The sequence below is a fragment of the Lygodium microphyllum genome, chromosome 23, assembly GCF_053477565.2.
Source record: "Lygodium microphyllum isolate KBCC chromosome 23, Lygodium_microphyllum_v1.1.10, whole genome shotgun sequence".
In the NCBI taxonomy this organism is placed as follows: Eukaryota; Viridiplantae; Streptophyta; class Polypodiopsida; order Schizaeales; family Lygodiaceae; genus Lygodium; species Lygodium microphyllum.
The window spans coordinates 100355707-100375925 of record NC_141157.1 but is presented as its reverse complement, the minus strand read 5'-3'; the positions used below and the strand labels follow the sequence as shown (position 1 = coordinate 100375925).

Sequence of the window (20219 nt, the reverse complement as noted above, 5' to 3'; positions counted from 1 at the left end):
GTGCCCCATTGTCCTACTGATCACTAACACCCCTCTGTGAGCGTAGGCATGAGTGAAAACCCAACAAACCCCCCTGGAGTGAAGAGTGATCAAAAGTACAAGGATCATCCGCCACCAAAGGAGATCAAATTTAAAGCATTGCGAAATGCTTCAAATTTGTCACGAGGAAGAGTTTTGGTGAAGATGCCTGTCACATTACTGGTGATAGGACAATAGACAAGGCTGATATCACCTACATGTAGCCTCTCTCTGACAAAGTGATAATGTATCTCAATGTGTTTCATGCGTGCATGAAACACTCGTGACAGATGACTCTGAAGAAGACTATGAAGCCGGAAGAAAACAGTCGGGATGGATGAGCACGAGTGATCCTTTCACCTCCCAGCCTTGCCTAGTTTATTACTGGCCAGACCCATCGTGTCCAATTGCCAGCCGTCAAACCTTGGTGAGTCCTACTATTCTTGGATTCTCTTTAGTTCTAGGCTCCCCTTAACCCCGTTCGGGCGCCCAAGAGCCCGGACGGTCATCCTCGTGCATGTTCCCCTTGATTTACCTTAATGTCACTTTAATGTCACATTCAATGTTTGTGACCTTAATGTCACATTAAATATCACTTTAATGTCACACTAATGTCACAACTCGGTTCTGTGCTATTGCAATGGCACTCTGACTGTCAGTAAACAAAGGAGTAGGCTCCATAACAGATACATCCAGATCAGCTAGCAAGCGTCTAATCCATACACATTCAACTGTGGTAGTGAAAGTGGCTTGTACTCAGCTTCACATGACAATGTGGCAACAGTGGATTGTTTCTTTCTAAGCCAAGAAAAAAACAATTGTCACTAGTGGAGTGACGTAAATCATAATCACTAGCCCAATCAGAATCATTGTAAGCATGTAACTGCAATGGTCCCCCCTTGGCATAAAGCAATCCAAGAGATCTAGTACCCTGCAAGTAACAAAAGACACACTTAATAGCTTGCCAATGTGACATGCGTTGCTGATGCATATATCTACTCAGGGCTGAAACTACAAACTATATGTCCGGCCTATTGTTGCATAGGTAAATAATACATCCAATTTCTGGAGCATATCTTTGTATATCAATCAAACAAATCGTTGTCATCATGTAATGAAAGCTTTAGTCCAGGTTCCATTGGTGTACAAACTGGCTTGCAATCCTGTAAGCCAAACTTCTCATGAAGTTTACCAATGTATCTTGACTGTGATAAACCAATACCTCTAGCATCATGTATGAACTAAATGCCCAAGTAATAATGCAAAGATCCCAAGTCTAACATTTCAAAAGTTTGCTGCAAATTTTATTTGAAAGCTGAAATCTGATCAGCATGTGTCCCTTAAGCAAAAGATCATCAACATATAGACAAATGATCAGCATGGATCCCCCCCTCTTTACATACATAAAGGGCAGACTTAGATGAGCTATTTATAAGCCCTTGGCTGAGCAAAAAAGCATCTATCTTTGCATACCAAGCTCTAGGAACTTGTTTCAAACCATATAAAGCTTTTTTCAACTTGCAAACCAAGTGTTCAAATCCCTCAACTGCAAAACCAATGGGCTATTGTACATATACTTCCTCATGAAGTTCCCCATGTAAAAATGCAATTTTAATATCTAACTGATGCACAGTCCATCCATAATGGGCAGCCAAAGCAACCACAAACCCAATGATCGTCATTCGGGAGGTTGGAGCAAATGTTTCCTCATAGTCAATGCCTTTCTTCTGTGCATAGCCTTTAGCTACAAGCCTTGTTATATATTTGTCAATGAATCCATCTGCATTCCGTTTCAGCTTGTAGACCCATTTTGTTCCAATGGCTTTCTTCCCAAAGGGCAAAGACTCTAAATCCCATGTTTAATTCTTAGTGATAGAATCCAATTCAGCTTGCATTGTTGCCATCCAATGCACACTTTGTTGTGCATCCTCAAAACATTCAAACTCCTCATCATCAATTGTGCTTGCTACCATAACAAACTCCATGGTATATGTAGTATCATACATACGAGCTTGCCTTCTAGTACCACTAGCCATGGGTGCATCCAGATGACTATCTTTCATAGTCTGTAAATACCATCTAGGCATTTGTCTTGCCTCTTAACTGGCATAAGCTCTTGCTGAATTTCAATTTCAGCAATTTGCTGAATATTCAGATCAGCCAATGGCTGATTTTCTGCATTTTCCAATGGAGCAACTGGCTGAACATTAAGTTCACTTGCTGAAACTCCAACTGAATCACCAAATGAAATGGGCAACAGTCCTTCAAATACATCATGGGCAGCCTGATAAGTGTCTGAACCAGCAAGGGATAATTATGATTTTTCATCAAAGAGTACATCCCTACTGACGAACACCTTTTTAGAGACAGGATCATAGAGTCTATAGCCTTTGCTCTCACTACTATATACCACAAAAATGCATTTGACAGCCTTGTTATCCAACCTTTTTCTGAGTACCTGGGAAATGTGTGTATATGCAAGACATCCAAAGATATGAAAGTGTCCAACAAAAGGTTTTCGATTGTTCCAAGCCTCAAAAGGTGTAATTTTCTTTAATGCTTTGGTGGGGCATCTGTTCAAAACATGGCAAGCACACATAACAGCTTCCATCCAAAAACTGTGTGGCAAGCTCTTTGCTTTCAACATACATCTCACCATCTCCATGAGTGACCAATTCTTTCTCTCTCCAACCCCATTCTGCTCTGGAGTATAAGCAGTAGTGAACTTATGAACAATGCCCTTCTACTTCAAAAAGAATTCAGCATAGAGGGCATATATTACCCCCCTCGGTCAGAACGGAGAGTCTTTATTTTACAGCCAGATTGATTTTCAACAAGTGCAATGCATCATACACTTCTGACTTTTTTACCAAAGAATAGACCCAGCAAAATCGAGTAAAGTCATCAATAAAAGTCACAAAATAGTAACATCCTCCCAATGACTTTGTCTGCATAGGCCCACATACATCTGAATGCACTTACTGTAACCTAGCTATGGCTCTAAAAGTAACATCACGGGGAAATGAAAACCAATGCATTTTTCCCAAAATACATCCTTCGCACAAGAGCTCAAAAGATCTCTCCAAAAGAGATAATCCATCTAGCATCTGTGTATGCTGTAAGAGCATCAAGCTACCAAAGTCCACATGCCCCATCCAAGCATACCAAAACTCTGTCTGTATCATAGCAGGAGTAAGAGTGGATGCCAAGTACACTCATTGATCAACTCAAAGAGCATAACTCATATAATCCATGACAGAAAATGCCAGTCAATACCAAAGTCATGTGTTCCTTGTCTCTCACCATACATCTGTCATCATCAAATGTGACCTGCAATCCACAATGTGCCAAAGAAAAAATAGAGAGCACATTCTTCTTTATACTGAGTACAAACAAAGCATCCTATAGGCAGAAAATAGAGCCATCAATGGCTATGAGTACAATCTCTCCAATACCTCTAACAAGGTATGATGCATTGTTAGCACACTGTACAGACTTGCCAACTGGAGTTGCACCAACATAAGCAAATAAATCTCTGCAAGATGTGATGTGCCAAGAAGCACCACTGTCAAAAAACCGAGTGCCTGCATCCTCAATAGAGCTAAATGCTCAATCAGCCCAAGAAGTGTCATAACTACATGTGTAAAAGCAACAGTCCTTGTTTGCAACAAAGGACGTGGACTTACTAGTAGTGGAGGAGCATCAAAAATAGACATTCTTGACTCCTTTTTCTTCTCCTTGGCAATGCGCTTTCTACACTTAGTGATCTAGTGGCCTAGCTTCTTGCAATAATGACATTTGCCCTTTTCTGGCTTGCGTGCCCCCTTGTTTTTTACTTCCCTGTGAGGTGCATGAAGTCCCAAAGCTCTACAGAGTATTATTTACTTGGCTGCCTTTGCCCTTCTATCTAGCCATAAAAGCCTGCTCAGAGGCTATGACATCCACACCACTATTTCTTCATGTTTGCTCCTCCTCTAAGAGCAAACTGACTAACTAAAGAAAGAAAATAGACTGTGGGGCAATCCTCATTGTGAGGTTTAGGGCAGTATGAAAAGCCAAGTATGAAGGAGGTAATGAGTTCAATGTAGTAGATATCAACTATGCATCTGAATAGTACCCATCGACATTCATAAGTTGCTCACGCAAGTCCTGAATTTTATTCAAGTGATCCTGCATAGAATCACCCTCGTCCATTTTCAATGTCTCATGCCTTTTCTTTAAGAAAGAGATACGAGTCTCATTCTTACCAACAAGCATCTACTCCAAAGTTAGCCAAGCTTCTCATGAAGAAGCTGCAGAACGAATGTGAGGGATGATGAACCACTGAACTGCCAATGCAATCAGCGACAAAGCCTATGCATCCCGTGTATCCCATGCTTTTTGAGCTACTGATCTTTGGGGAAGTGGCTGAAGTGGAGTAGGAGGCTAAACAGGCTGAGGTGCCTGTTGTCCACATCCTCTTGGAGGAGGAGTAGCAGGAGCCACAACTCCGGGCCTAACTTCTTCTCCACTGACGTAGTCCCAAAGATTTTTCACAACAAGTACATTCTTCATCATGAAGGACCAAATTGAGTAATTGTTACCATCCAAACTGTCCTCTTTGGATACATAGGTAAATACATCTCCTCCCTGATTTGCCATGATAATCAATACCAAAAGAAGCAAAAGAGGAATGTCCAAACTGGAATAATCTGGAAATCTCCAAAATTTTCAGAAATTACAGAAAATAGCTTGTTACAATTAGTACATTAAGGTACACTCCGTCAAAACTGTTTGTAATGCACACAATCCAAGGTGCATTCAATGTTCAGCAACACTGTATGAGCAAAAACCCCAAAATTTCTTGCCCCAAAATTGTCAAAAACAGTCTATTTCAAACTGAGACTGCAGTACATTTGCCAATGTCTTCAAAAACCTTAAAAGCCTCAAATTTCTGATAAATTTGCCAAGAAATTTGCATCAATCGTGTCCCAAACACATACTCAGAGTTATGTGCCTGCTCCGGCAGAAGCCCCCTTTTCCAGAGATGAATCTGGAATAAAAAATGTACTTTTTGAAAAAAAATTACCTCAGAAATCAGTCAAGCTGGGGGCAGAAAATGCAGATATAGGCACAACTGTAGTCGTGTGCAGCTGGCGTGGTGGCACGGACGCTGCTGAGGCATGGCAGGGGCAGGTCACTGGCCAGGGGCAATGCTGGAGGCAGGCAAAGGCGGCACACACAGGCGGGGCAGGCAGCACAGGGGCATAACAAGTAGGCTGGAGGGCGTCGGTCAGGAGCGGGCGTGACCAGAGACGGCATGGCCCAGGTTGCTGGTCAGGGGTGTCACAGTAGGACACGGAGTAGGAGCAGGAGCAAGCGGTGCTAGAGGGGCTGATGGTGACACACCTAGGGCGTGGCGGCTCACACACAAGCTGCAGGTCGTCTCAACTGGCACAGCTGACCAAAACACTGACGGACGGTGCTGTGCAGAGCACAGGGGCAAGGCGGCTCCGGCTGGAGTGACTACTTCTGATGCACCCGTCAGCTAGTATTGCTAATGAGCAGCTAACCAGGTTCAGGCCAAAGCACAGAGAGAAGTCTGAGCTGAACACAAAAAGAAAACTGAGTTGTACTCTGCTCTGATACCAAATGTGAGATGGAGGATCGAAGCTCAGCTGAGAGTGTAGTAGACAATGTGGAGAGTGAAGCACGATACCCAATGCAATAGACTGAAAGAGTGTAATCTGAAAGTACAAAGTACAACCCTTAAACCTTAGGGTTGTAGGGGGTGTTCACACCCGAACATGATAAGTGCCTGTAAGTATGTGACATAAGCACATACGAAAGAAGACAATAAGTCTCGGGGAAAAAAACCTCTTGTACCAAGAGTAAAAAGTGCCCCAGTGTCCTACTGATCACCGACACTCCTCTGTGAGTGTAGGCGTGAGTGAGAACCCAACATTCTCGAAGCATTTTACCTCAAATTCTAGAGGCTATGAAACACAAACCTCTTCAATGACGCTTGAGAATTGTCCAAAGGCTTTTTTTGTGTAGAAGATCTTTAAATTATTGTGAATATGCACCCAAGGTCTTCTTCCCCATATCTAGCTCAAACAACTTATGGAAATTTTCAATCTAGTCATCAGTTATGAAATGCTTCTAAAAATGGATTGAGAATCTACCCATGCTTCTAGCTTGGGGTGTAGCCCCACTCACGAAGCATATGCCTTCCCTTGTGACATGATTTGTATTTGTCCAATACGCTGAGCATCATCAAACTAATACAAATCGAGTAAGCTGTGCATTTGGCCAATCATGAATTGATGTTCATCTCATCACATTCCTTCTTCCCCCCTTTAAAAGGATTGGGCTAGAATTAAAAAGACAACGTCCTCATGGTTGCAGGCATAAACACAATGGGGAGTGTACATCTCAGCTAATTGCCATTGCATGCCCTTAATTTGAGCTTGGAGAATCGCCACTAACAATGAATCTTCATTAGACTTGAAGAAAGAAGACGCAGTCCATGCATGTGCTCGAGTTCAAGAGAAACCAAATGGGTATCCTCCATGTGTTGAGGTTCGGTAGGATTAGAATATATCAAAAGAAGATACTCCATGAGAAGCCATGATAGTAAGAGAGGTAGAGTAGATCGAGAGAAAGTAAGAAGATTGAGAGGGAAAAGTAGTTCACAAGAGTATTTGCTATTTGGAGTCAAGAGAGAGGCAGGTGCAAATAAAGATACAACTAAATAGAGTGCATTAAATGTAGATTTGTTCAATCTTTTGTTGTTGTTTTATTGGGTGACAAGGTGCGGGGGGAATGTGGGTGGGTGTGTGCATGCAGCTTAGGGGGCTTACTTTATTTTATTGGATGGTAGGGTGCAGGGGGATGTGGGTGTGTGTGTGTGCAGCTTAGGGGGCTTACTTTAGTTAAATTAAAAGTTTCTGCTAGAACCTGAAAAGAAGATAAGAGAATGTGAAGTGGATTGGGACGAGGCTATCAATTAATTCTTTGTGCACGTGGCACTTCAAAAAAAAGGTAAAGGATACTTACCTATTCCAACATGCTACCCCCAAAATTGACACAATTAAGACTACGTGCATCACTCCCGCCTAGTCCCGGCAGCCTACACAGCTGGATTGCCCCTTGCCTAGTCCACAGCCATTGCATGTTTACTTCCTGCCTAGTCCACAGCTGCCACCCCAACTAAAGCATGTGTAGCCTCTCTCTCTCTCTCTCTCTCTCTCTCTCTCTCTCTCTCAAAAAACACCACGGTCACTTGGTCCACGGCTGCCACCCTAGCACATATTTTCTAGTAATCTAATATACTTGAGTTCTATTGATATGAAAAAAATTAGCCTTGACTAAACTTCTATTGTTGTTGACTTGCCACTTGCTCTAGGAATGACTAAACTTTTGTTTTCACAAAGAGCTATGTTGACAATTCAAATGTTTCTAGACATATCTAAGAGCAAGACAATGCAATTATTTGGAAAAGTGAAAACCTATTTATTGTGTGCTTTATAAGTTTTGTAGAGTAATTTGGCTTATCACCTTGTACACATATGGAGCTGTAACAAGCATGCATGTGGGAAGCCCCACAACCATTCCCAGCATCCATCACAATGTTTTTCTCAAATTTGTGAGTATTGTAGATGATTCTTTTTGTTGGATTTATATTATAAATTCTGGTTATTGTTCGTATGCTTCCATCTTGTATGCTCAATCCATTGTCTTGTGTGCTCAGTTTTCATCCTGAGTTTTTGCAAAAATTTACGATGCAAGTTTTAGACCAAATTTCTTAAACGGTCATGAAAACGATGTGGTGGTGATTCTGTGTCAAATGAACAAGTACAAGGAATATGAACACAGCAGATTGGAAAGAATATAATCGTAACTGACCACATGACTACAAGAATGGTATGACCTTTCTCATCAATGCATCAGAATAGCAGACAAAGAAAGAGAGAGATATAAACCTCACTTTATCAGATTTCTCTAGTGGAAGTTAATTCCTTTACCACTCAAATAGAAGAGGACCAGGCAAACTAACAGCTACTTTGATTCTAAGGTCGGAAAGGTACTTCCAAGAGTCAATAATGGGAATAAAAATACTGCTTGTCCAAGTCAATTCAAAGAAGAAAGGAGCATACATTTTCTATTCCCCTAGTTAGATGTTATGAACAAAAGAGGTTGCAGTCATCAAATATACTCCTGTAGACTGCCAAGGTCACATGGAGGTCTAAGGGACAGGACATAACCATCTAATGTTTAAAAAGTTTTTAATGGGCAACCAGGAACAAGAGCCAAACCTCATGGTGGAAAAAAGAGCATTCCCACTGCATACGTGAAGAAATAAGAAAATGCTTTGAAGACTGAAGCCAGATAGCTTAAGTCAAAGGTTTCCTAGTCCATACATACAAGAAACCAAGTTGTGCAGCAGCCCTTAGATGCCATAAATTTCATCCTCTGTGACATCCACACTTCTCTGAGCTCTGATAGAATACTAGACGCTTGCACAGAGAGAGAGAGAGAGAGAGAGAGAGAGAGAGAGAATTATGAAAAGATGGCATAAAGTTAAGAAAGCTGCTACTGCACATGGGAATATGACACAGCAATTATAGTGAGAAGCAAAACAACAAGTGACCATTAAAAAGGAAGCTGCATGTGCATAGATACATTAACCTATAACCTCTGCAGTATGCAACTGAACCTGAAAAATGCACATAACTGTGAGACTATAGAAGTTTACTGACATCAGACGACAGATTACTTGCAATAAACATGGGTTACGCACAACATGTGCACATTTATTTTGAAGAAACATCCTGAAATAGGCCAAGAAAAGGAGCATACATCAAGAATAAACACCCTTAAATAGGCCAGCAAAGAGAGCAATGTATGATGCGACTCGCGCGCTGACTGAACTGAGCCAACATATATGATGCGAGCTGACTGAACTGAACCAGCCAACTGAGTTCTTGCACTCACATTCCTGCTGTCCAACTACACAGATGAACTCTAGAATGTACAAGATACACACTACTATGCAGCTAATAACCCATGAGTGCCTAACTGTAGTACCTCCTGATGTCATGCTGGTTTGGCTCAGCTTGCTGCCTCAATTAACCCCTAGCCTCCAGCACCTCACTTGTGTGACCAGGCATACTCACACCACAATAACAAAGCATACGAATAGAAAAACACAGCTCTTTTCCATTATCACCTTCATAGGATACAATCAGGACATGGACGTAAACACCCTTATTCAAAAGTCCAGCTGAGTTAACAATGTCAAATACATGATTAATCAAAATCCACGGAAAGAAGTAGCTTACATTTTATCTAATTGGCATTCATCCAACACCGTGAAGTCCACGCACTTTGCCTGCACATAGCAGCAATTTCACTAATACCAGGGCTTTCTGTAAAAACTTTGATAAGCAACTGGAGATGATGCACCCACAGCAAACCCCAAACAAAAAGCAATTGTCAGAGAAATACTTGAAGCAAGTCCAACATTTCTCCTGAAGTCAAAACACAATCTACTTCAGTCAGCTTTGTACCACCAGCATCTCCAGGGGCTGCTTTGTTATTATCTACTGAAAATATGAAATCATCTCTTGAAGCCTCGAGTTTCTTGTCATAGCATGGCATTATAGTCACGTGATAAATATCTTCAGGCCTGGATAATGAAACAGAGCATCAATGAAAAGGGCACATGGCAAACTTAGTCAACTACCAAGCAAAGTTTCAGCTAGCTAGCTAAATGAAGTAGCAAAAGCAGGAAAATCTTGAAAAAAGACTATACATGACTCGATGACAATATATAGAATTGCTAATTGTGATAAACACATAACGTTCAAAGCCATCAAGACCCAATGCAAGATCAGTGATTATAAGCTGTACAAGATTTACAAGATCAAACTCCGAAAGTGCGCTTTGACTGGAGTACAGCATACCGTTCACAACAGAAACTACATGGGTGTTTCTTTCTACCATAATTTCAATATTAGAAAATACTCTTGAGAAATTCACACTCACTTTAAGCCCATATTGTAACATGCATAGCGCTTGATAAGTGCACCCATAACTTGCTGAGAACTCTTCACAGAGCTTATATGATGAAGTATAAAAGGTTCAAGGGTCTTCTCTGCATAGCATATCCATCCTGCATTCAATAAGCCTCTTTATCATGTCATGTCTTCAGTAATTAGGGTTGAGAATACACTCTTTATAATACCTAATGCACTTTTTTAAATGAGAAGAAATAACTTGGGAAAAACCTTCGTGAGGTAAAAATATGAGGTATGAAATAAGCCTCATATCGGACTACAAGGTACATAAGAAATGAAGCCTAATGCAAGGGCTAAGTAAACGGCCAATTCAGTGGGCTGTAATGCTAGATGATATGTGACTCAAAGTGGGACAAGGTGCCAAAGCCCCAGGCACAACTAAAAGCATCTCTCTTCATCCAATCAGAGGCACCCTATTGTCTTCTCCCATCTCTTGCAAAGTGTGTGGATGATCTCTATCTATGACCCAAGCTACCGCCCCTAGGCCACTATCATAATTGAAGTGTTGGTTGTCATGTCATTTCATTTCTTTCTCAATAACTTCGTCAGCTCATTAAAACAGCCCCAAAACTCAAATTTGACCAAAGTTTCTATCTCCCATAAGTAAACACCCAAACTTTGGGAGGATCCACAGTTATAAATAGGAGGCTGCCTAGCCACTAAGTTCATGCCTTGTCTGCAGTTTTTCAGCCATCAGCTCTCCTTCCACTGGCTGTCCAGCCCCTAGCGACTGCTGCCCTGCCATCATTTGACCTGATCTGGAGCCATCAGACAGCTGTGTTTAAATTTTTTCCAGGCCGCCCTGTTGTCTAGCCTCCTCCAGAGCATCTTTCAGATTGCATTTTCTGCAATGCAGGCCCAGTCTACATCAGGTTCACCTTCCACAGTTGTCGCCCAACCTCCTACTGCTGCCAGTGATCAGCTGACTTCATCCTCAGGTGGTTGCACTGCTGTGTTTACCAGTTCCAACCCCAGAGACTACTGCATTTTGGTTTCCAGCCTACTGCCCTTCCACTTTTTGCATCATCCCTACCTCAACTACTAGTTATAGCATTCCGGATCTCTCTCCGGTGGACATCACCCTCCAACCCTTCCTCAACTTGCTCCCACAAGAGTCATCAACTATTGGACAGCTCTACCTTTGAGCATCTTGTACAATATACACTCTTTCCTTCATTTACTGTCAGAAGTGGAGCAGCGGTGGAAGCATAAACATGTGTTGAAATAAACTGCTGAAACACAAGACAAAAAGAGAAAAGAAAAGAACACGATACAGATGAGAACTCAGATGTATGCACGGGAAATGGAATCCATATATCTGAACACGAGACAGTCGCATACAACAGTGAGTCACTGGCTGCGTGGGCACTGGCACTGGCTCCTCTCTCCACAGAGTCTGCAGATGGTGAAATGAAGTGTCTGACTGAGGAGGAGCCACTGAGTATAAATAGGCTGAAAAAGTGGGGAGCAATAATGCTGGTCGGATAGCATTAAAGCTGGCCGACTGGTGCATAAAATGCTCCACTGGCATAAAATGCCACACCAGAAAAATACCTAAAATACCTAATAAAAATGCCCAGCCCAGATCAAGCTCAGACTCACACATGAGCTGACAAATACTCTGCTAACACCCTCTCTCAGATCATGAGTGAGCTGATACAATACAATAGTACAATGAAAAGGGATCATAAACTATACAACATAGAAACACCAAGTAGAACCATGGATACCCAAGCAGTGGGTGATCAAGCCACCACCAAGGTGCCTCGGAGAGAACCTGATGTCGATCGTACCAAACACCTGAAAATAGAGAAGATCATAGCATGTCTCTGTGTCCATCATCAATGTCTCGCAGTAGCATACAAGGCCATCCTGTCAAAAATGCCTCTGAACATAGGTGACCATGGATTCCCCGCCTTTGACCAGACCGCCAAAGTGTCCCCTCATGTGAGCTCCAGACGAAAGCCTCCCGCTCTCTGTCAGATAACCAGCTCAGCATGAACCTGGATGTCAATCCCAGCTCCAGGATTTGATTCCGCCAGACTGAAGTCGATGCGTCAGGGACGTCCCTCTCTGGAACCTTTGCACCTGTATAAAAATATAGATGAGGCGCGGCTGCCCCATCTGAACACCCGCTCACACTCCCTCTCTGGCACAAGAGAGTCATGAGGGATGACCTCATTACCACCACTAGAAAGCAGCCGAGGAAGGGGCCACCAAGCCCTTCCCACGATCCAAAGAAGAGGATCCCTTCCGCGCCTTGGACTTCACCTTGGTCGGAGGATCGGAGTCGGAGTCTGATGAAGGAGAGGACTCATCGATAGAGCCAGCATCCCGCTTCGTCTTCTGCTCCTTCCTGGAAGCCGCTAACTTCTTGCAGTCCTTCCACAAATGTCCCTTCTTGCCACAGTGGTAACACTGGGCCTTCGACTTCTTCTGCCTGCTACCCCTCTCTGAAACTACATAAGCCTCACCTCCATAATGTGCCGGAAGCCGCCCCTGTAATCTCAAGGATGTCGCATGGTTGTCCTCATCAAAATCTTTAGGAAGAGGAAAAGGACGGAGAGGTCGAGCAATAGCTCCACAGACGATGTACCATAGCCGCTTCTGCACAAACCAAGCTTTCATGACAGCACTCCATGTGAGAGAATCAGGTCCATGTAACTTATCATTAGTGGAAGTGCACGTAGGAGCCATATGGAGAGGATAAGAAGAGAAGTAGAGAAGAGATGGAATTTAGAGAGGAAACACAGCCAAAACACAAGCACAGACTACAGAAAATGAGAGTTCACATGCAATAGAACCCAAAATCTGATCAATAGAAGACAAAATCTGCTGCAGAAAGGCAAAAAATCAGTCAAAAACTGCCAAAAACAGAGAAAACGGCCTGAAGTAACAGTCATCCAGCCACGAGAGATGCTGAATCAGCAAAACGCAGACTGTAAACTGGAGAAAAACAGGTAGAAAACTGTCACCAGCAGCTGCAGATGAAAAATCGCAGGCAGTAGAGGGTGCGGAGGCAGCAGGCGATGGCAAAACTGCAAAAAACGCAGACTGAAAACAGCCCCAAAACAGGTCGCCTGGCTGCAACAGCAGTCGTTTGATCAGCAGGGGTACAAAACAGTCCTGAAATCAGCAAGAAAACACAGCAGAAACACAAATCTTGAAAACTGATACCATGTCAGAAGTGGAGCAGCGGTGGAAGCATAAACATGTGTTGAAATAAACTGCTGAAACACAAGACAAAAAGAGAAAAGAAAAGAACACGATACAGATGAGAACTCAGATGTATGCACGGGAAATGGAATCCATATATCTGAACACGAGACAGTCGCATACAACAGTGAGTCACTGGCTGCGTGGGCACTGGCACTGGCTCCTCTCTCCACAGAGTCTGCAGATGGTGAAATGAAGTGTCTGACTGAGGAGGAGCCACTGAGTATAAATAGGCTGAAAAAGTGGGGAGCAATAATGCTGGTCGGATAGCATTAAAGCTGGCCGACTGGTGCATAAAATGCTCCACTGGCATAAAATGCCACACCAGAAAAATACCTAAAATACCTAATAAAAATGCCCAGCCCAGATCAAGCTCAGACTCACACATGAGCTGACAAATACTCTGCTAACATTTACAACATTCATCCATTCACTTCAGAGTTATCTTTCTTCTTTGTTTGTGTTTTTGCATTTTTGTGTTTGTTTTTGAGTTCTCTATGTTTCAATCGTGGTCATTAACTCATTGTTTTCTCCTACAAATCCTAGCATATCTCAACACCCTAGCTTGTTTAGATCTTCCCAATGCCATCCTGGATCTGTCCACTCATTATGCAACATGCCACATGACACTCCATAAGCAAGCATCCCTCTTTTTGTGCAATTTCCATTTCAAGCTGGGTGGCACTTTTCCAAGCAAGGCAAACATTATTTAGGCCAACTTGGCAACATTTATTGAAGGCAGACCTATTTTTAGTTTTTAGACAAGTAACACTTTTCAAATGGTTGTCAATTGGTTTACCACCTCTCCCATCTTGAAAGGAGACTTGTCTCTACTACATCCTAGAACAATTTGCTACAAGATGACCCATCACCTTGCAAGCAAAGCACTACCTTAGGAGGCCCTAATAGTAAATCGGTTGGATGATGTATGTTTGCAATCCTAAGAGTCCAACAAGGAAGCACATCAATAGAAGCATTTTTTAAAAACCCCTACAAACAACTATTAGGAGGGGCCCTCCAAAACTGCATCAATAGAGGTCTTGTCCCACTAGATGGCAATGACCAAACAAGCTACCAATCTCAAACAAATAAGGTGTGAAGTACTTATCAACATTTGGAAAGAGAATGGTGATGGTGGTGTCGTCTCCAAGTGAGAAAATAGTCCTTGCCCTTAATCCATTTGCCAAAATAGGCCACTGAAGACCAAAAGTTTAAGTAGGCCAATGGCTACTACCACCTCCAATTGCTTGGGGCAGCTAAATTGAACCCTAAAGCACATGTTTGAAGGGATACTCGAAAGAAACCGCAGGGTTTGTGGCGAGGGACACAACGTACCACAAACACTCTGACACAGAAAGTGAATGAAATAACATATCATGTATAATGATGGCACAATGGAGGAGCCTCAAGGTTCCATATCACTCGGACTAGTATTGGGTTGAGCAAAGTCAAGTCGATAACACTAGTCAAAGCTTGAAGATGATTGCACTGTCTTGGCTGATTGGGTGCCAACACCTATGGATGACAATGCCCTATAGGCCCCAAAGTTGAAGAGTAAGGTTTTTCTTACTGTTTTTCCCCTCTCATCTTTTACATGTGTTTTTTTTGTCGGTCTAAAATTTCAGACTGCATCTCTCTCTCCCTCCCTCCCTCTTTCTCTCTCATCCTCATGTGTCTTGACTCTCAAGTCTGAGTGGCTAATTATTGTTGCAAATTTCTTAAACTAAAGTCTGAAATTTTTATAAATTTCAAACATCAACAGTCATTTAACTCTCAAATTCTTGAGAAACACTCTTTTTCCCTTTAGTGTTGGCTTTCAAATCTCTAAAATTTCTGATTTTTCAGCTGAAATTGATATTTTACCAAGGCTAAAATAGTTGAAAATTTTTAGTGTGATGATAAGGAAGATGAGAAGAAGGATGATGATGATGAGGATGAGGACATTGAGGAGGAGGATGGGGAGGGTGCATCTTGTCCATGATCAATATGTTAGAGATCATAGCCTGATCAGGGGCAGCAGGGCAGGTGGCAGTGTGCAGTCGGACAGATGTGCAGTCGGACTGCACAGTCGGACTGCCACGTGGCAGTCTGACCAGTGCAGTCAGTCGGCTGCATTTAATGCAGCCGACAGGCTATTTTTTGGCGCCCTGTTTTGTCCAGTTTTCGGCTATAAATACCCGATATCTTCAGCAGTCTCCTACACTTCTCTGCTCGCAGATTACAGACCGGTGACACGCGCAGATTCCGTCTCTGTTCGCAGATTTCAGACAGTGGCGCCCTGTTTTGTCCAGTTTTCAGCTATAAATACCCGATATCTTCAGCAGTCTCCTACACTTCTCTGCTCGCAGATTACAAACCGGTGACACGCGCAGATTCCGTCTCTGTTCGCAGATTTCAGACAGGAGACAGTGCAGACTACAGCGGACTTCGAGGTGAACAGCAGGTTGCATCGTCGAGGTAGAGACACGCAGTCCAGCCCACTGCGCCCGTGTATATATCTGCATATCTTTGTATTCAGCACTCTTTATACAGCAGATCTTCATCGTCCACTGTCTCTTTCTCTCTCTTCTCTCTCTGTGTTCTCTCTCTCTCAGTCCTACGCTTCTGCACCGCTGCACTCTGACATGGTATTAGAGCAGTGTTTGAGGGCTGACTGAGCGCAGAATCAACTTGAAGAGGAGTTTCCATCGCGACACAAATTTGCGTTTTTTGCGTTTAAAGGCAGACAGAAGGGCTGCGCCTTGGAACAAGGCTGAAACGAGTGTGGGTGCACAGGAAAGGAGTACAGGTGGTGGATTTGCTGCTGTTTACTGCTGTTTGACGCAGAGGAAGTTTGAGTTTTCAGCCTACAAGTGCAGGTTTTGCTTTTTCATCGCCTCCGGCGGGTGAAGAAGCTTTAGGACGCGGAAGAGCCTTAGCAGGCTGAGTTTTCCCAGTCAGAGGGGGCTGCTTTTGCGTTTGTGAAGGCATTGCAGGTAAAGATGTCTACAGAGATTGACTTGGAGTTCCAGGCGATTATGGACCGGAAGGTGCTTGTCTTACCGGCTCTTCCTACAGATCAGAAGCTCGACGGTGACAATTACCGCATTTGGCGCGTCATGATGTTGGCCATCCTTGAGTCCTATGATTTGGCGGAGTTGGTACAGGAGGAGATTGACCGGCCCTCGGTAAGAGATGAGTCCAAACTCTCTTCCGATGCTCGTGCGGAATTGGCCAAGGCCTAGTCTCATTGGGACAAACTGAATGCCAGGATTCGTTCCTTTCTCTTTCTATCATGCACTACAGCCGTGATCGCTCACATCGAGCACTTGACGGTGGCTCGGGAGATATGGCTAGAGCTTGATCAGATGTACAATCGGATGACCCTCATGAAGCGGGTTTCTTTGGAGGTACAGATGCGGACCTTGTCCGTAAATAAGTCTTCTTCGCTACGGGAGCACATTAACAAGCTAAGGCAGCTTCAGATGCAGGTTCAAAATGCGGGGAAGCCGATTTCCTCCGAAGACATGGCGATCACACTATTGTCCCAGTTGCCGCCACGATTCAGTACATTTTACTCTGCCCTTATTGCTTCGGGGCGAGAGTCTACTCTTCGGTGGGAAGAGTTGGTTCCTATGGTCTTGGACCAAGAGGAACAGTTAAAGGGACAGAATGCTTCCAAGTCAGAGGCGCTGACAGGTCAAACCTCTCAGAAGAAGGGGAAGGACCAAAAGAAGAAGAAGGGGGATAACAAGTCCAAGAAGGACAAGGACAAGGACAAGGACAAAAATTCCATATGCCATATTTGTGGAAAGACTGGCCATTGGAAGAAGGATTGCCCTGACAAAGACACGAAGGACACCAAGGATTCTGGGCGGTGGCTGCACCCTCATCAGCTGCATTTCTTCATCTAGCTATCATTGAGGACGCTTCACCGAATGCTTCTGATGCTGCGATGACGGCTCCCCAGGCTCGAGAGTGGATTGTTGATAGTGGTGCCTCACGGCACATGACTCCTTCATCAGATGGTGTTGCCCAGTTGCGACCCTCGCGTGGGCAGATTCTCATTGGAGATAGCTCTTTAGTATCTATTGCCGGTCGGGGTAAGATGCAGCTTATTCCCGATGGACGAGGTGGTACCCATACCTCAGAGGTTTTGCATGTACCAGGATTAGGGTACCATCTCCTTTCAGTTCATAAGATTTGCTCCCTTGGCCTTCTGGTGGAGTTTGACAGTACTACGGTGCGAGTCCTTGATCGTGGATCGAGGAAGGTTCTCTCATCCGGATATGAGGAGAACGGCATTTGCAAACTGAAGTCTTCCACCGCCCTCTCTACTCTTCTTCTTACCTCTCATTCACAATCCGAGTTATGGCATGCTCGGTTTAGTCACCTGAACTATGACTATCTTTGGAGGGCGTCACGTGGACAGCTTGTTCGAGGGTTGCCGGATATAGTGGTGAGCCAGCAGCCATGTGTCTCCTGCATTCGGGGGAAGCAGCATAGAGATGCCATTCCCCACACAGCTTCGCGGTGGTCTACTTCACCGATGGAGCTAGTATCTACGGATCTATGTGGCCCTATGAGGAATGAGTCCTTGTGTGGGAACTCTACTTCATGCTGATCATGGATGACTATAGCAGGATGACATGGGCCTATTTTTTGGCATTAAAGTCAAAAGCTTTCTCGCACTTCAAGGATTGGCTTCTCTTTGAGGAGAACCGATCGGGCCGGAAGTTGAAGACCTTGCGATCCGACAAGGGAGGTGAATTTGTTTCTAATGAGTTTGCTCGGTTTTGTGCACATAGAGGAATTCACCAGGAGTTTGCCAATACCAACACTCCTCAAGAAAATGGTATTCTTGAACGGAAAAACCGCAGTGTGATCGAGATGGCGCGCACCATGATGGAGCACCTACAGACCCCTCAGGTTCTGTGGGCCGAGGCTGTGGCTACTGCAGTCCACATCCTTAATCGATCCCCTACTTCGGCCGTAGAAGGATGACCCCATTTGAGGCTTATTTTGGGACGAAGCCAAATGTTTCTTACTTCCGGGTCTTTGGGTGTGATGCCTATGTTCACATTCCCAAGGCTCACCGTGATAAATTTGAAGCAGCTTCCCGAAAACATGTATTTGTTGGCTACAGCTCCCAGTCCCAAGGCTACCGACTATATGATCCCATCAAGCGGGATGTGTACACTAGCCGTGATATGCGGTTTGTGGAGGTTCCGGCTACTTCAACGGGTGAGGAGCATCCCGTTCTTGGAGATCCAGGGGAGAGTTGGGCTCCTTCTACAGTTCCACTAGAGCCCGTGCCTTTTGATTATGATTCTGTTTCTGACACAGAGTCTACTGTTCCACCGGACACCTCTGAGGAGTTACCACCGATGGATATTCCAGAGTCTTCTGCTGATGGAGAGAGAAGAGGGGAGGTTCGGCCTCCTCCTCGCTGGGCCCGTAACACACTCCGTGATTCAGGGATCGAGGGGGTTCCTGAGGAGTGGGGACCGCAGGATGGTCCGCGGCGGTCACAGAGGCACCAGGCACATTCTACGGAGCTTGTTTGCTCCAACTATTGTTTGATGACCCGTGTTATACAGGATCGAGAGCCCACCTCCGTGAAGGAGGCTTTACAGTCCGCACCATGGAAGAAAGCTATGGAAACCGAGTTGGAGGCTATTGAGAGGAATGGCACTTGGTCACTCGTGCCCCGCCCCCCGAATAAGAAGGTGATTGGAGTCAAGTGGGTCTTCAAGACCAAATACCTTAGCGATGGTTCTTTGGATAAGCACAAGGCTCGCCTTGTTGCTAAAGGTTTTGCACAGCGCCCAGGGATTGACTGTCATGATACTTTTGCCCCCACAGCTCGTATGGCGACCATTAGAATTGTTCTTGCTTTGGTTGGTCATAGGAGATGGCCTGTTTACCAGTTGGATGTGAAGTCGGCCTTCCTCAATGGTGGTTTGAAGGAGGAGATCTATGTTGAACAGCCTCCTGGCTTTGGATCTTCAGATGGGAAAGTCTACAGGTTGAAGAAGGCCTTGTATGGCCTCAAGCAGGCTCCGCGTGCATGGAACGAGAAGATTGATTCGTTCCTCCAGTCTCAGTTGGGATATCGGCGGTCCTAGGCCGATCCGCAGCTGTATGTTCACACTTCCGAGGATGGTTGTGTGTTGTTTGTCTTATATGTTGATGATTTGATTGTCACAGGTGATGATGCACAGCAAGTCCAAGAGACAGAGTCAGCTTTACATCGGACGTTCGAGATGACGGACTTGGGTCTACTCCATTTTTTTTTAGGCCATGAGATTTATCAGTCTCAGAGAGGGATCTTTATCTCTCAGCAGAGATATGTACAGGAGCTCTTGGTGTCTTTTGAGATGGAGGATTGTCGGGCCCTATCTACTCCTATGGATCCGAACTGGAAGGCCACTTCCCGTTCAGTTTCTCCTTTGGCAGGTGCGTCCCGCTATCGTCAGTTGATTGGGTCCTTGATTTGGCTTCTCAACACTAGGGTTGATCTATATTTTGCTGTTGGGCTCTTGGCAGGGTTCATGAGTGAACCTAAGACGCTGCTCAGAGGATACTTCGGTATTTGAGGGGGACGTTTGATTTAGGAATTCATTACCCCGCAGGGACAGATGGGTCAGATTTTGTACTTGCAGGTTGGAGCGACTCGGATTGGGCTGGTGATGTGGACCACAGGCGGTCTACTACAGGTTATTGTTTTACTTTGGGTGCAGGTGTTATTTCCTGGAGTAGCAAGAAGCAGCCCACGGTAGCCCTTTCGTCTACTGAAGCGGAGTATCGGGCCGCGTCTTCCACCACATGCGAGGCTGTGTGGCTTCGGAGATTATTGGAGGAGCTTGGGTGCCCCCAGACTCGTCCTACTTTGCTGCGATGTGACAATGAGAGTTGCATTGCCTTGGCACGGAACCCTGTTTT

General features: G+C 44.4%; 1 protein-coding gene across 2 annotated transcripts in view; it reads right to left on the bottom strand.

Moving 5' to 3' along the window:
* NAR1 (ferredoxin hydrogenase) overlaps positions 1-20219 on the bottom strand; it is a 78857-nt gene that overhangs the window by 26167 nt on the left and 32471 nt on the right. For both annotated transcript variants that reach the window (XM_087663845.1, XM_087663846.1), the window contains exons 5-7: positions 10048-10174; positions 9508-9688; positions 9342-9391 (exon numbers count right to left, since the gene is read on the bottom strand). In XM_087663845.1, the coding sequence (XP_087519971.1) occupies positions 9342-9391; positions 9508-9688; positions 10048-10174 (358 nt within the window). The remainder of the gene's footprint in view (positions 1-9341; positions 9392-9507; positions 9689-10047; positions 10175-20219) is intronic.